General features: G+C 36.8%; 1 protein-coding gene across 2 annotated transcripts in view; it reads left to right on the forward strand.

Moving 5' to 3' along the window:
- PDIA4 (protein disulfide isomerase family A member 4) overlaps nucleotides 1–12749 on the forward strand; it is a 39670-nt gene that overhangs the window by 7319 nt on the left and 19602 nt on the right. For both annotated transcript variants that reach the window (XM_044677568.1, XM_044677569.1), the window contains exon 2: nucleotides 7593–7770. In XM_044677568.1, coding sequence (XP_044533503.1) covers nucleotides 7593–7770 — 178 coding nt within the window. The remainder of the gene's footprint in view (nucleotides 1–7592; nucleotides 7771–12749) is intronic.

Below are 12749 nucleotides of genomic sequence, written 5' to 3' on the forward strand. Positions count from 1 at the left end.
TCATTTTAACTGTATTTTCTGTCCTTAATCTGATGCTGTGTCATCAGATTTCTGTGCATAAAAAAGGCCATCTCCTAAGGCTCCATGTCTTTGATCTTGACCAGAGTCCAGCTTTTTTTGTGAGACCAGCTCTCTCTCAAAAAACCTATTATTGGCTTGGAGGCTTTATTGGTGTTTCTGTTGATTGATAATTAATTTTTCACCACACTACAGCCCTGGGGTTAGGTGCTAATAATCCCATTTTACAGATGAGGAAACTCAGGTAGAGAGAAGCAATATGACATCCAGGATCTTATAGCTAAGAATCATATGAGGCTAGATTTGAACTAAGTCCTAACTCTAGATTTAGTACTCTAATTCATTGTGCCACCTAGCTGCCTGAATCACACAAAGGGGCATTAGAGGTCATCTACTCTCATTCTCACAGATGAGGAAAATGGAATTGTGTTAATAGATATATTAGAAGAGCTCCTCTGTCTAAAATTAAAATTGGAAATTATTACTTCAACAGAAACAAGAAGTATATATGTATATATATTGTATTAATAGCTCTCAATCCACTGAGCTACCTAGCTGCCCCTGTTTTTTTTAAAACATGTCTCTTTTGTCCCTTACTACAAAATAAATTCATGGGGCAGCTAGGTGACTTAAAAGAGAGGAAGAGAGCCAGGCCTGGAGATGGGAAGTCCTGGGTTCAAAAACGACCCCAGATACTTCCTAGCTGGGTGACCCTTCCCTGGGCAAGATACTTAACTCCAATGGCCTAGCCCTTACCACTTTTGATGTGAAATCAATACAAAGTATTGATTCTAAGACAGAAGTTAAGGGGTTTAAATATATAAATTAATGAACATCAATAATATTTCTATGTTAATCAAAAAGGATTAGGTATCTCTACTAGCACTGTGCTAGGTGGGAAGGGAGATATAAGTACATAGAACAAAATAATTCCTACTCTGAAGGAATTTCCATTCTACTCGGGGAGAGAAGTACATATATACATATAGATATATAAAATGCATAAATACAAATGACTACGAAGTAAATTGGGCAGGAGGGCACCAGCCATTAGAGAGGTCCTGGATGGGCTTTTTGCAGAAGATCGGGGCCTAAACTTCATCTTAAAGGAAGAGAGGGCCTCTGAGAAGGGATTACATTCCAGTAATGTGGGGCAACCAGTGCAGAGGAACCAGAGACAGGGGAGAGACTGTTTCTGTGTAATGAAGGGAAATAAAACCATTTTGGCTACATTTCAGAGTGCAGGAGGGAGAGTGATGTCCATTTTGGCTGGAAAGACTAGGTGGGTCCAGGTTGTAAAAAACAAAGAGGAGGTTCTCTTGTATCCAGTAGAATAGGGCGGCAGCGATGTGATTAAATCTGTGCTACTTTGGCAGCAATGTGAAGTGGACTGGAGTAAGGAGAGAGTCCAGGCAGGGAGATACATAAGGAGCCTGTTGTAATAATCTAGGCGAGATGTTAAAAGGACCTGAGCTATAAGTCATAGCTGTGTGAGCAGAAACAGATATGAGAAATATTATGAAGGTAGAAATAGCAGTGACTGATTGGCTGTGAGGGGTGAGGAAGAGGAACAAATCCAGAATGATGCTAAAATTGTAATAATAAAATCAAAGGCTCAGTAAGTAATTATCATCAAATGTATGAAATATCTGGAAGTCAGTGTACCAAGGCACTATTAATACCTGCATAGATGCAGATATAAAACCTTTAAGGAAATGAACAGCTTAAATAACTGGAGGAATATTTCCTTTTTTTCCTGGCTAGGCTCTAGCAGTAAAATAAAAATAATACTAATGAAATTACTTTATAGATTTAGTGCTGTGCCAATCAAACTACTAAGGGTGATGCTTTATAAGCTGTACAAAATTATAACAAAATTTTTTGAAAGGAAAAAATCTGGGATATCAAGGAAAAGAATAAAGAAAGGTAAGAATGAAGAGAGAAAATAGCACTTCTAGATTTCAAATGAAATTTTAAAATAGTCATCAAAACTATTTGGTACTGATTAAAAAAACAAAAGCCTGGATCCGTGGAACTGACAAGACAAGGAATAATCCAAAATAATTGAATTTTTAAACTTAGGGTTCAGTAAACCTGAAAACATAGATTTCCCGGGAAAGTACTCCATGTCCATACACAAGAATTTCTGGAAACAGTGGAAAGCAATCTGGCAGAAGTTAGGTTTAATATACATGAATAGAATGCTAGAGTTCTTACTATTATTTAAAAAAATTGAAATGTGAAGAGAACCAAATCAATTAAAACCTTTCACAATAGCTTGAGGGTGAATTTTTAACCCAGCAGGAAATAGTGTCAATTAAAAAAAAATAGATTATTTTGATTACATGGAATTGAAAAGCTTTTGCATAAACAAAATTAATACAGCTAAGGTAGGAAGGTATCTAGACTACTGGGAATTTTGTCAGAATCTTTAAATAAGGATCTGATAGCCAACATATACTGGGTGTCCCAAAAGTCATAGTGCAGTTTTGGCCCCCACCCCCACCCCACCCCCAATCCATTCCCCTATATATAAGTCAATATAAAGCAGTCACAGGATATTGTTCTGTGAGGTTTGTACTATTATTATTCCCATTTTACTAAAGAAGAAGGAGGCTAAGGATGTTAAGTACCTTCCCAGGTTTGTGAAGTTAAGTGTATGGCAGGAATAAAAATCACATATAAAACTCATAATTTGTTTTAAAAGACTTTAAGTAAACTTTAATAATATTTTATGTTTTGTCAATTCCTAGTTTCACTTTCCTGTGTACTTATCAGATTTGGCTGCTATTATTTTCATTTTGTTTTGTTTCAAGCAGGAAGCTTCCTCCACCAATTTGGATTGTCACCTTTACAACCCTAGGTCCTTGAGAGTTGTCAAGGACATTAGAGTTTAAGTGACTTGCCCAGGATCATAAAGTCAACCTATGTCACAGGTAGAATTTAATTAATCTAGGCCTTCCTGACCAATGGGGTCTAGCTCTCTAGGCAGCATATTATGGGGTCTCTGTTAAGTCAATTTGCCCCAAGATGCTTCAAAGGTATATTAGTTATTGTTTGTATTGGACTCTAGAATGAAGCAATAAGACACCAGATTTAAGAATTATGTAGCTGGGGGCAGCTGGGTGGCTCAGGGAATTGAGAGCCAGACCTAGAGATGGGAGGTCTTAGGTTCAAATCTGGCCTCAGACACTTCCTAGCTGTGTGACCCTGTGCAAGTCACTTAACCCCCATTGCCTAGCCCTTACCTCTCTTCTGCCTTGGAACCAATACACAGTATTGACTCCAAGATAGAAGGTATGGGCTTAAAAAAAAAAAAAGAATAATGTTTCAAAATGCACAAAATATTTGCCTTGGAGCCAATGCACAGTATTGACTCTTAAGACAGAAGGTAAAGGTTTTAAATTTAAAAAAAAAAAAAAAGAAAGAAAGAATTATGTTGCTCTTTGGTAATGCACATGGTATTCTCTGCTTTTCACAATAGAATTAAAAAACAAAACAACCAAAAAACTAAATGTAGTCAAGTTTAATTTATAGCAATGCAATTTCAGCCTGGTTTCATTTGAATATGGAGCTTAGAGTGTGTTTGGAAGAGTGGATCCATTTAAGAATAATACCTGATTTTATGTTCTCAGCTGGTTATTTTGGGGTTTTGCCACTTGAAGCACAAATAGTTAAGTTATTTTAAATAATACTTCTGTGAAATCCATTGATATTTTAGAAGGAATATGTGACTCCTAAGAGCATGAGATCTGATAAAACTAAATCTTACCTTCTCGAACACTTGTGGAGAAAATATTAGCAGTGATAATACCTTTGGCATGAATGATATAGACGAAAGACTTTTACATCTTTTTTCAGTTGATTCTTCTAAGAGTTCTAGCTTCTTTCTGTAACTAACAACTAACCTGGCAATGCTCTTAGTTTGTTGGGTTCCTTATGCTTATGTAGCCCAGTTAACAATTTAAAGGGAATCCGTTTTTGTCTCTAGTATCACCTTTTGTTGTAACAAAAAGTACACTTCCATTAATATTCTTGAAGTAGTGGGGATAGATAGTATGGTGAAGTGGGTAGAGAGCAGATCTTGAAGCCAGAAAGACCTGGGATCAAGTCCTGTGTCCTATCCCTACTGTCTGGGTGAGTTAGGGCCATTCACTTAATCTCTCAAAGCTCTTGGCAACTCTCTATGACAAAAAATTGCCGAGAAAGTAGAGGGAGTTTCCTCCCCTGGGAGTCCTCTCTACCAATAAAATCACAGGATTTACCCCATCTCTGGCAGAAGCTCTCTTTAAATCTCAGGAGGAACACTTCATCTTTTCATTCATTCCTTGCTTTCCCACACTGTGCACAGAGTGATAGCTTCCATTACTATAACCAAGTCAGCCACTTCTCCCTCTTCAAAAAATAGCAAATGTAATAAGCATATGTTCTCTGGTCCTATCTTCCTGTTAGCTTGGTACATCATATGTGAACTGTTGAATCGGGGTGGACTTTGTTGACTTCCATTTTAAAGTATCACTGGAAGGAATTCTATGTTGATTTCCATTGAGTTCTTTTATATTCAGACTTCCTTCTCTAACTTCCATTTAGACCTAACCAACCAGACCAAGAGCTCTCTTGTGATTTATTCCAGGGCTTTTACTCTCCCATCAGCCCTAATTTCTTCCTTTTGATTATCTACCTGATAACAGGTGGTAGGAACCCTTTGGTTATCTGCCTCCTGTTGGGCTGTGACATTTGTCTTCTCAGTCAGGATCAAATTCATAGCCCAAGTTGCTAGTCTCCTTTGGATAACCCAAATCAGCAGTAATGATTCTGATGTTAATGTAGCGTTACTAGTTCAGTTTCAGCAGTTTTTCTCCTTACAGCCTTCTAAAGGGAATAAATTTGATTGGTAAGGTTTTGGATAAGAATTTTCCTTTTAATTCATTAGCTATGGAGGCCTTCATTTATGGTAAATATTCTGGGATTTGATAGGAACCTGAAAAGGTTAGCCCTTAAGTACGTATCTATTACAAAAATCTTTTCCACTCAAGTGCTCCTTTTGCAGAATCAGAGTTGTATATTTCCTGGGTTTTCTGGGGACTTCCTAGGTACTCTTGTTGAGCTTAGAGCAGATTTCACTGAAGCATTTAGCCATCTTTGCTAACAGGCATAGGTGTCTATACTTACTTAGTCCAGTCTCTTAGAAGAACTTTCAGTTTCAAGCTCTTGAAGGCATATTCAGATTAAAGCATTCTTAGTTATTGAGGGAAAACCAAATCTTTCTGTAGCTTGGTTCAGAGATTTTAGTAGCTGGTTGATTATTCGGAGTTGAATCTAACCTTGGGCGTGGTTTTGTTTGTTTTTTAAAGAAAGCAAGGTCGTGTGATAGTTGGTAATCAATGAAAGTATCTGTGGTAAAAAACAAAAAGCAATATTAAAACTTTAAGGAGGAGCAGGTAGGCAGCTCAGTAGATTGGGAGCCAGACCATCCTAGGTTCAAATCTGATCTTGGATACTTCCTAGCTGTGTGACCCTGGGCAAGTCACAGCCCCTGTTGCCTAGGCCTACCACTTTTCTGCCTTAGAACCAATAGACAGTATTGATTCTAAGACAGGAGGTAAGGGTTTAAAAAATTAAGAAAGACAGGAAGCAAAAAAAAAAAAATTTTTTTCTTGTTCTAAAAATGCTACAGTTAGGTGAAGGACTTGCTTTTTTGGTTCATTTCCTTTTTTTTATTATTGTGAACTCAATACATATTTCCAAATCCAAAACCAAATCTGTGACTCTGTTACATAAAGCTCAGTTTTTTAATATGTACATTAAATTTAACATGATCATACTATTATTATGCTTTTGTCTTTGTACCCTTTTGACCCTCCTCCTGCTCCATGTATTTTTTAAATGTTTTATTCTTTTACCTTTTTGGAATGACTGTCACAAGGCCTTCCTTGTAACAATTGTAGTCAAGTAAAGCAAATCCACTCATTGGTTTTGTCCAAAAACACATGTTTCATACTTTGGATCTCCTTTTTAAGGAAACATAAAGGATATATTTATGTAGACATGCAGGATAGGCTTTTGCCCTACTCCACAACTGAGCATTCTTACCCTTAACCATAAATTCTCTTCCACATATGCTTTTCAGGTTGCCTATTATATTAGCGTCTATTCCCAAGTGACTTGACTTATTTTACTGACTGTGTAAGCCAGGATTGTGGTCACTGTGAGTTAGCATGCTGGGAAATACAATGGGGCAGAGGAGAACCTGTCACTCAGTAAAAAACAAATTCTTGTCCCAATAGCAAAATGTAAGGATAATCTTATCTTTTTGTAGTGCTTTGCAGCTTACAAAGCATTTTAAAATCCGTTTTCATTTGAGGCTCGTGACTGTATACTAGGCAAGGCAAAAAGTGTTATTCCCATTTCATGGTGGAGGAACCTGAGCCCCAAATTAAGTGACTTTCCCATAGACACATGTGTGAATGTGCAAAGTCTGGTGATTTAGGCAAAACCCAAGGCTTTATGGTTCTTGCTCCCATGTACCTTCCACTCCTTAACATTTGGGTTACTAATTCAGAAGAAAACATTATTTGCTGATGGAGCATCAAGTGAAAGTATGTGGACATGTAATGTTCACTGAGATAAATCAGCTTTGCAAATTAGACCATGATCACTGAGGTACCAAACTTAAGCATTCTCTTTTGAGTAAAAAAAGACCACATCTGAGCTCAGAGTTTCCCTAAAAGATTTGCAAACCTGTTGGCTATTTTTTTTTATTTGGGAAAAACATCCATTCCCTTGAAAAATGCCTGAATTGGGGTACCATAGTAGATATAGCACCAGGTCTTGGAGTTGGAGGACCTGAGTTCAAATATGGTCACAGGTGCTTCCTAGCTGTGTGACCCTGGGCAAATCACTTAACCCCAATTGCCTAGCCCTTTCTTTTCTTCTGTTTTATAATTGATGCTGCAACCAGAGGATAAGGGTTTAAAAAAAAAGAAGAAAAATTGGGGGGAAAATCCCAGATCTTTTTGAGGATGGCTAATTTGCTCAGTAGATTGAGAGCTAGGAGTCCTGAGTTTGAATATAGCATTAGACACTTCTTAGCTGTGTGACCCTGGGCAAGTCACTTAACCCCCTTTGCCTAAACCTCACCATTCTTCTGCCTCAGTAAGACAGGTAAGGGTAAGGGTATTGTAGAAGGAAAAAAAAAAAAAAAAAAAAGAAAGAAAAATGGCTGGATTAAAAAGCAGAGCTTAAATACTTAGCGTCTCCATTTTTTTTCAATTTCTCCTAAAACTGAAACACAATAAGTGCTTAATAAAAATGATTGGTTTTTTTCCATCTTGACTCTCTTATTTCTCCTTAGGATCTATTAGACTAGTGACTATTGACTTTTTTTTAAAACCCTTACTTTCTGTCTTAGGCAAAAGATTGACAAGGATGAGATAATTGTGGTTAGGACTTGACCAGGGTCACCCAGCTAGAAAGCATCTGGTGGTTAATGACTCTTTAGAATTACTAATATTTAAATTTATAATCCATTAGGGGATTTTCCTAAATAATGTGGATGGGATTTTGTTTTCTAGATTCTTTTACTAAAGATGATGCCATTGATGAAGAGGAGGAGGAGGAAGATTATGATGAAGATGAAGAAGATGATTCTGAAGTGAAAGAAGAAAATGGGGTCCTGGTCCTAAATGATGACAACTTTGATACCTTTATAGCTGACAAGGACACTGTATTATTGGAATTCTATGCTCCATGGTCAGTATATCTTCATTATAGAAGTATTGATATACAAGGCTGTTGTCCAAAGATCCATCGACCTAGGCTTGGTGAATCACCAGATTGGTTCAAAAGCCCTATATTTTTCAGCCATAACAACTAATGAATACTATTTCTTAAGTGTCTTAGCTTGCAGTCTATGTCTGTGGAAGACTATAAATCATTTCATTACAGTCAATATTTATTTTTAATTCTGCTGGCTATAAATACTTTTTTTTTTCTGTCCAGTGCTTATATTTATTGGCTTGAGACCTTATGTTTCTTAGCAGGCTGCCCAAGGTCTCTTGAGCCCGTTGGGGGAGAATGAGAACATTTCTACTTAACCCATTTTTTAAAAAGTCTCTGCTTTGTGCTGTGCATTTCACAGAGCTAAGTACTGTGAATTCAGTGATGAAAACTGACTTCATCCTTACCCTCAAGAAGTAGAAAGAGAGACTAATAACTCTAACATAAGTTAAAAGACGGCAAAGAAAGCACCTAACAGAGGCATGTCTGATATATGATAAGGAAATAAAATCCTCTCCAGTTTGGAGAAGTAGGACTTGGGGAAAGCTTCATGGAAAAGAGGCTACATAAATTAGGACTTGGAATCAATTTTAATAGGAAAATATATTGGAAGTCTATTCCAGAATGCCCCAGGGTAGGACTAGATCAGGGAATCATTAGATCTGTTTGGCTAGAATATTACACAGATGAATGAGAAGTTATATGAAATAAGCCTGGAAAAAATAATGAACCATACATAATTGTTTTTGTTGATAAAGAACCATGTATCTTTTGACAGAGAAGTAATGGACTGAAGATTCAATCTTCAGATCGACAGTTTTGAATGTGAGCAATGTATAAGTTCGTTTTGCTTGACTATACAAATTTATTACAAGAGTTTTTTCTTTTTTTCCTTTAAGTTGGGTGCATAGTTAGTGATAAGGAATAAGTAAATACTTGTTACTTGGTGTCTTCTTTTTTTCAATCTCTTGGGAAGAAGATCAGCAGGTGAAGTATAAATAAACTTGAAGAAAACATAAATCGAAGCCAGATTATGGAGGCATTTGGATGCCAGTCTAAATTAGGATTTACATTTTGTTCACTGGTCATTGAGAAGTCACTAAAGGTTTTTTGAACAGGCCAGACTTAGGTGTATTAGATGTTCATTGTGACCACTATGTAAGAGATGGGTTGAAGGAAGGGAGAGATTAGAGACTAGCCTAGGTCATTGGGTCTAGGTATGAAGTAAGAAAGCCATGAACCAGAACATTGGAAATTTAAGCATGAGGTTATTTCTAGAGAGAAAATGAAGAGCACTAAGGAAGAGATAAGCATATGAGAAAGATTTTAAGCATTGATATCTGCTCTCTTTTACATTTGTTATCTTCTAGGACAAGAGCAGTATTTCCACACTGTAATTTGCTCTATCACTTCCTAGTTCTTAGTCATAAATGCAGATTTTTCATGCATGTCTTATTTCCCTTTTAGTAGCCTTAAAATATTTAGATCCAGCCATCATTAAATCAAATGGTATATGTTCCAAGATTGGTAGAACTTTTCTTTTGGTTGTTATCAACAATGTACATTGCTTTCTTAGAAATGTGTTAATGGCCATTTCTATATTGGGAGATAAGTATTGCTTTTGGATTTCCATCAGTTCCCTTTGATACCGAAGGTTAGATTTTTACTCTACATAATTTCCATCTAGATCCCCCTTTTTATCTTGGAAATATTGCTTTTTGTCATGTACAATCCTATTATTTTGTCTAATCCAGTCTTCTGAAGTGGAAACCTCAGTATGTCAGAGCTGGAAGGGACCTTACAGGGCATCCAGTCCAGCCATTGAATGATACCTGGAACATGTTCACTGAGGGAGCAACTTCTTAATTCCTCAGTTTGCTTCCCGGCAGGTTCATCTTATTGATCCTAGTTTTGCCTTCTAAAACTAGGCAATGAAAGCATAGTGCCTTTTCATACTTCACAGTGTAAAGGATCACACTGTGGTCCTTCAGATATTTGGGAGACACTTAAAGTGTCCTCCAGTCCCATTTCATATTTTTCTTTTCTAGGCCTACTACCCCTAGTTCCCTTCATCTGACCCTTACAGGACATGATCCTATCTGATTACGTTCTGGACACTCTCCAGCTTACTGCCATCCCTAAAGTGTGACATTGAGAACTGAATACCATGCTTTAGGTCAGTGCTATCAAAGTTAGCAGCAATGAGACCACTAAATGAGGGCTACATATTGACTTAGAAAACCACATATTAACATTATCTGTGTTCTATTGTATTTTTATTTATTTGGCTAAATATTTTCCAATTACATTTTAATATTATTCAGCCTGCCATGTTTGACCCCTAATGAGAGTGGCTGACTTATGTGGAATGGCCCCTCCCTAGTTGTAGGTATGGTCCTTTGTTTATTAATGCAGCCCAAGATTGCATTAGCTTTTTTAGCTACTATTTTACTCCAGCTTATTATTCTTGCAGACCACTAAAACTCAGATCTTTTCCCAATGAACTATTCCCAATTCATTTGCCACACTACTGTTTCTCCATTCTTTTATATTTGTGAAGTTGATTTCTTTTAAAAATCTGAGTAAGACTTTACATATGTTACTATTAAATTTCATCTTATTAGGTTTGACTTAAGAGTTCTTTTGGATCTCAGCTATCTTCATTGTGTTAGTTATCTATCCCAGTTTTGTGTCATCTAGATATTTCATAAGTGTGACAATTTTTCCTTTATCCAAGTCAGATAAAAATGTGAGCAGTAATAGAGCCAGAAGCTTAGATTTTTAGGATGCTTCACTGGAAGTCACCTTCACAATTGACCTCAAACAATTGATATTTACTCTTTGCTCTATCTACCAAAAAGCAAGTGTCATATGCAGTAGGGATGCTCTAGAACAGTGGTTCCCAAACTTTATTGGCCTACCGCCCCCTTTCCAGAAAAAATATTACTTAGCGCCCCCTGTCACATACTATTACCGCCCCCTTACAGTTATTCACCACCCCCAAATGCACCTGTGGCCGTCACCAACCCCCTGGATCACTGCAGCACCCATCAGGGGGTGGTGACACCCACTTTGGGAATCACTGATCTAGAACAATGATACTAAACCTTTTAGAGATGGAGTGCCGAGCCCCACCCCACCCCTCAGACTGAGTGCTGTGTCTGCCCCAACAGAGACTATATGCCATTCCTCCTCCCCCACGCCCCCCACCCCCAGCATCCCCCTTCCACACACAGGGGAGGAAATGCTCTCATTGGGCTGCTGGGCAGAGGGGCAAGTGATATGAAAAAATGTCATCAGATGTGGTGGAGAGGGGTCGGGGAGCAGCTCTGCCCGAGTCCCTCTGCCTTTCTAGTAATGAACTCTGGGGCAGGTGCCTACAGAGAGTGCTCTGTGTGCCATATTTAGCACCCATGCCATAGGTTTGCCATCACTGCTCTAGAATCTTTCCCAGTAAATATGGGTATACAATAAGGATGCCTATTTTCCCTTCTGTTATTTAATATGGTTCTAGAATGCTAGCAGTTAGAATAAGATGAGAAAAAAAGCATAGTAAAGATAAGCAGAGAGGAGATAAAACTGTCCTATTTTCTAATGCTATAATGGTTTATTTAGAAAATCCTACAGGGAATCAGCAAATATATTCAGCAGAATTGTAGGCTACAAAACAAATCTTCAAAAATTAAGAGCAAATCCTTGGCATCTGACCAACCAACCCACAACTCATCTTTTCCACAAGACTAACATGAAAGTTGTTAATTTCTTTGCCAAAATTTATACTATATATCCTTTCCCTGACCTGCCAATATAGTGTAACTATAACAAAAAGAAATGAGATTTATTATTGATGAAGCCACATTGGCATTTTGTGATCACTACTTCTTTTGCTTATTAACCCTCCCTTTAATGACATATTTTAGATGAATTAGATTTTTTATTATAATACATTCAATATACTTAATTAGTTTTTGAAATTCTTGATCCTTTTGGAAGAGGAGAGAATTGTAGTGTAAATTGATAAGTAGCGATGGCTTGTATAGATTCTGTAGAGGTCAAATTCTATTGAAATACAGTTTTAAAAATATTTTCCCATCCAAATTCAAGAGTCCCCACTTTGAAATCTATCCATAGAACACATTAATTCTCCTGCCCCACAGCCTCTTTTATCCCCTAGACCTCTCATAAATTTAATTTTGCTATTCTATAATACTTACATGATATTGTATCTGTTGAGTTGTTACACACCCTTACTAGGGTCCAACTTCTTTAGCAGGTTTTTAATCTATAGTCTATGAACTTAAAAAAATGATAATTATATTTCAATATAATTTCTTTCCTTTGTAATCTAATGTACTTTTAAAAAAATGCATTTAAAAACATTACTCTGAGATGACATCCATAAGTTTTATCAGACTACCTAGGAGCCCATAACATTAAAAAAGGTTAAGAACTTCTCCTCTATGAGAATAGAGGCTTTATTTTTTTCTAAACTTTCTATCTCTAAATCTAAGGAGATACAGTAGTATCTCCATAGAAGGGACTTGTTAAATATTCTTACTTTTTTTTAATTTTAATTTTGAATATTTTCCCATAGTTACATGTTTCATGTTTTTTCCCTCTCTCAATTGTTAAATATTTTTGATCAGTCAACAAACATTGAAAACTGTTGGCTAGTTTAGGAGCCATCAAATTTATTTTCTTCCTTATGCTTTCTTACCTCCTCCTTGGGAACTAGTGTGAGTCACAAATTATGTTCCTCCCTCTTTTCCTGTATTTTTTTTAACTGCTTCAGTTAATTCTCAGGTTCACATAGAAATAAGTTTTCTACAACCTTGATAATCCTTCTTGCCCCTTTGTAAACAAAAAAATGTGTTTAGATTCCTGACTTAATTTTTTTTAGAGTTTTTTTTTTTAACCCTTGTACTTCGGTGTATTGTCTCATAGGTGGAAGA

This window comes from Gracilinanus agilis, chromosome 5, assembly GCF_016433145.1.
Source record: "Gracilinanus agilis isolate LMUSP501 chromosome 5, AgileGrace, whole genome shotgun sequence".
Lineage (NCBI taxonomy): Eukaryota > Metazoa > Chordata > Mammalia > Didelphimorphia > Didelphidae > Gracilinanus > Gracilinanus agilis.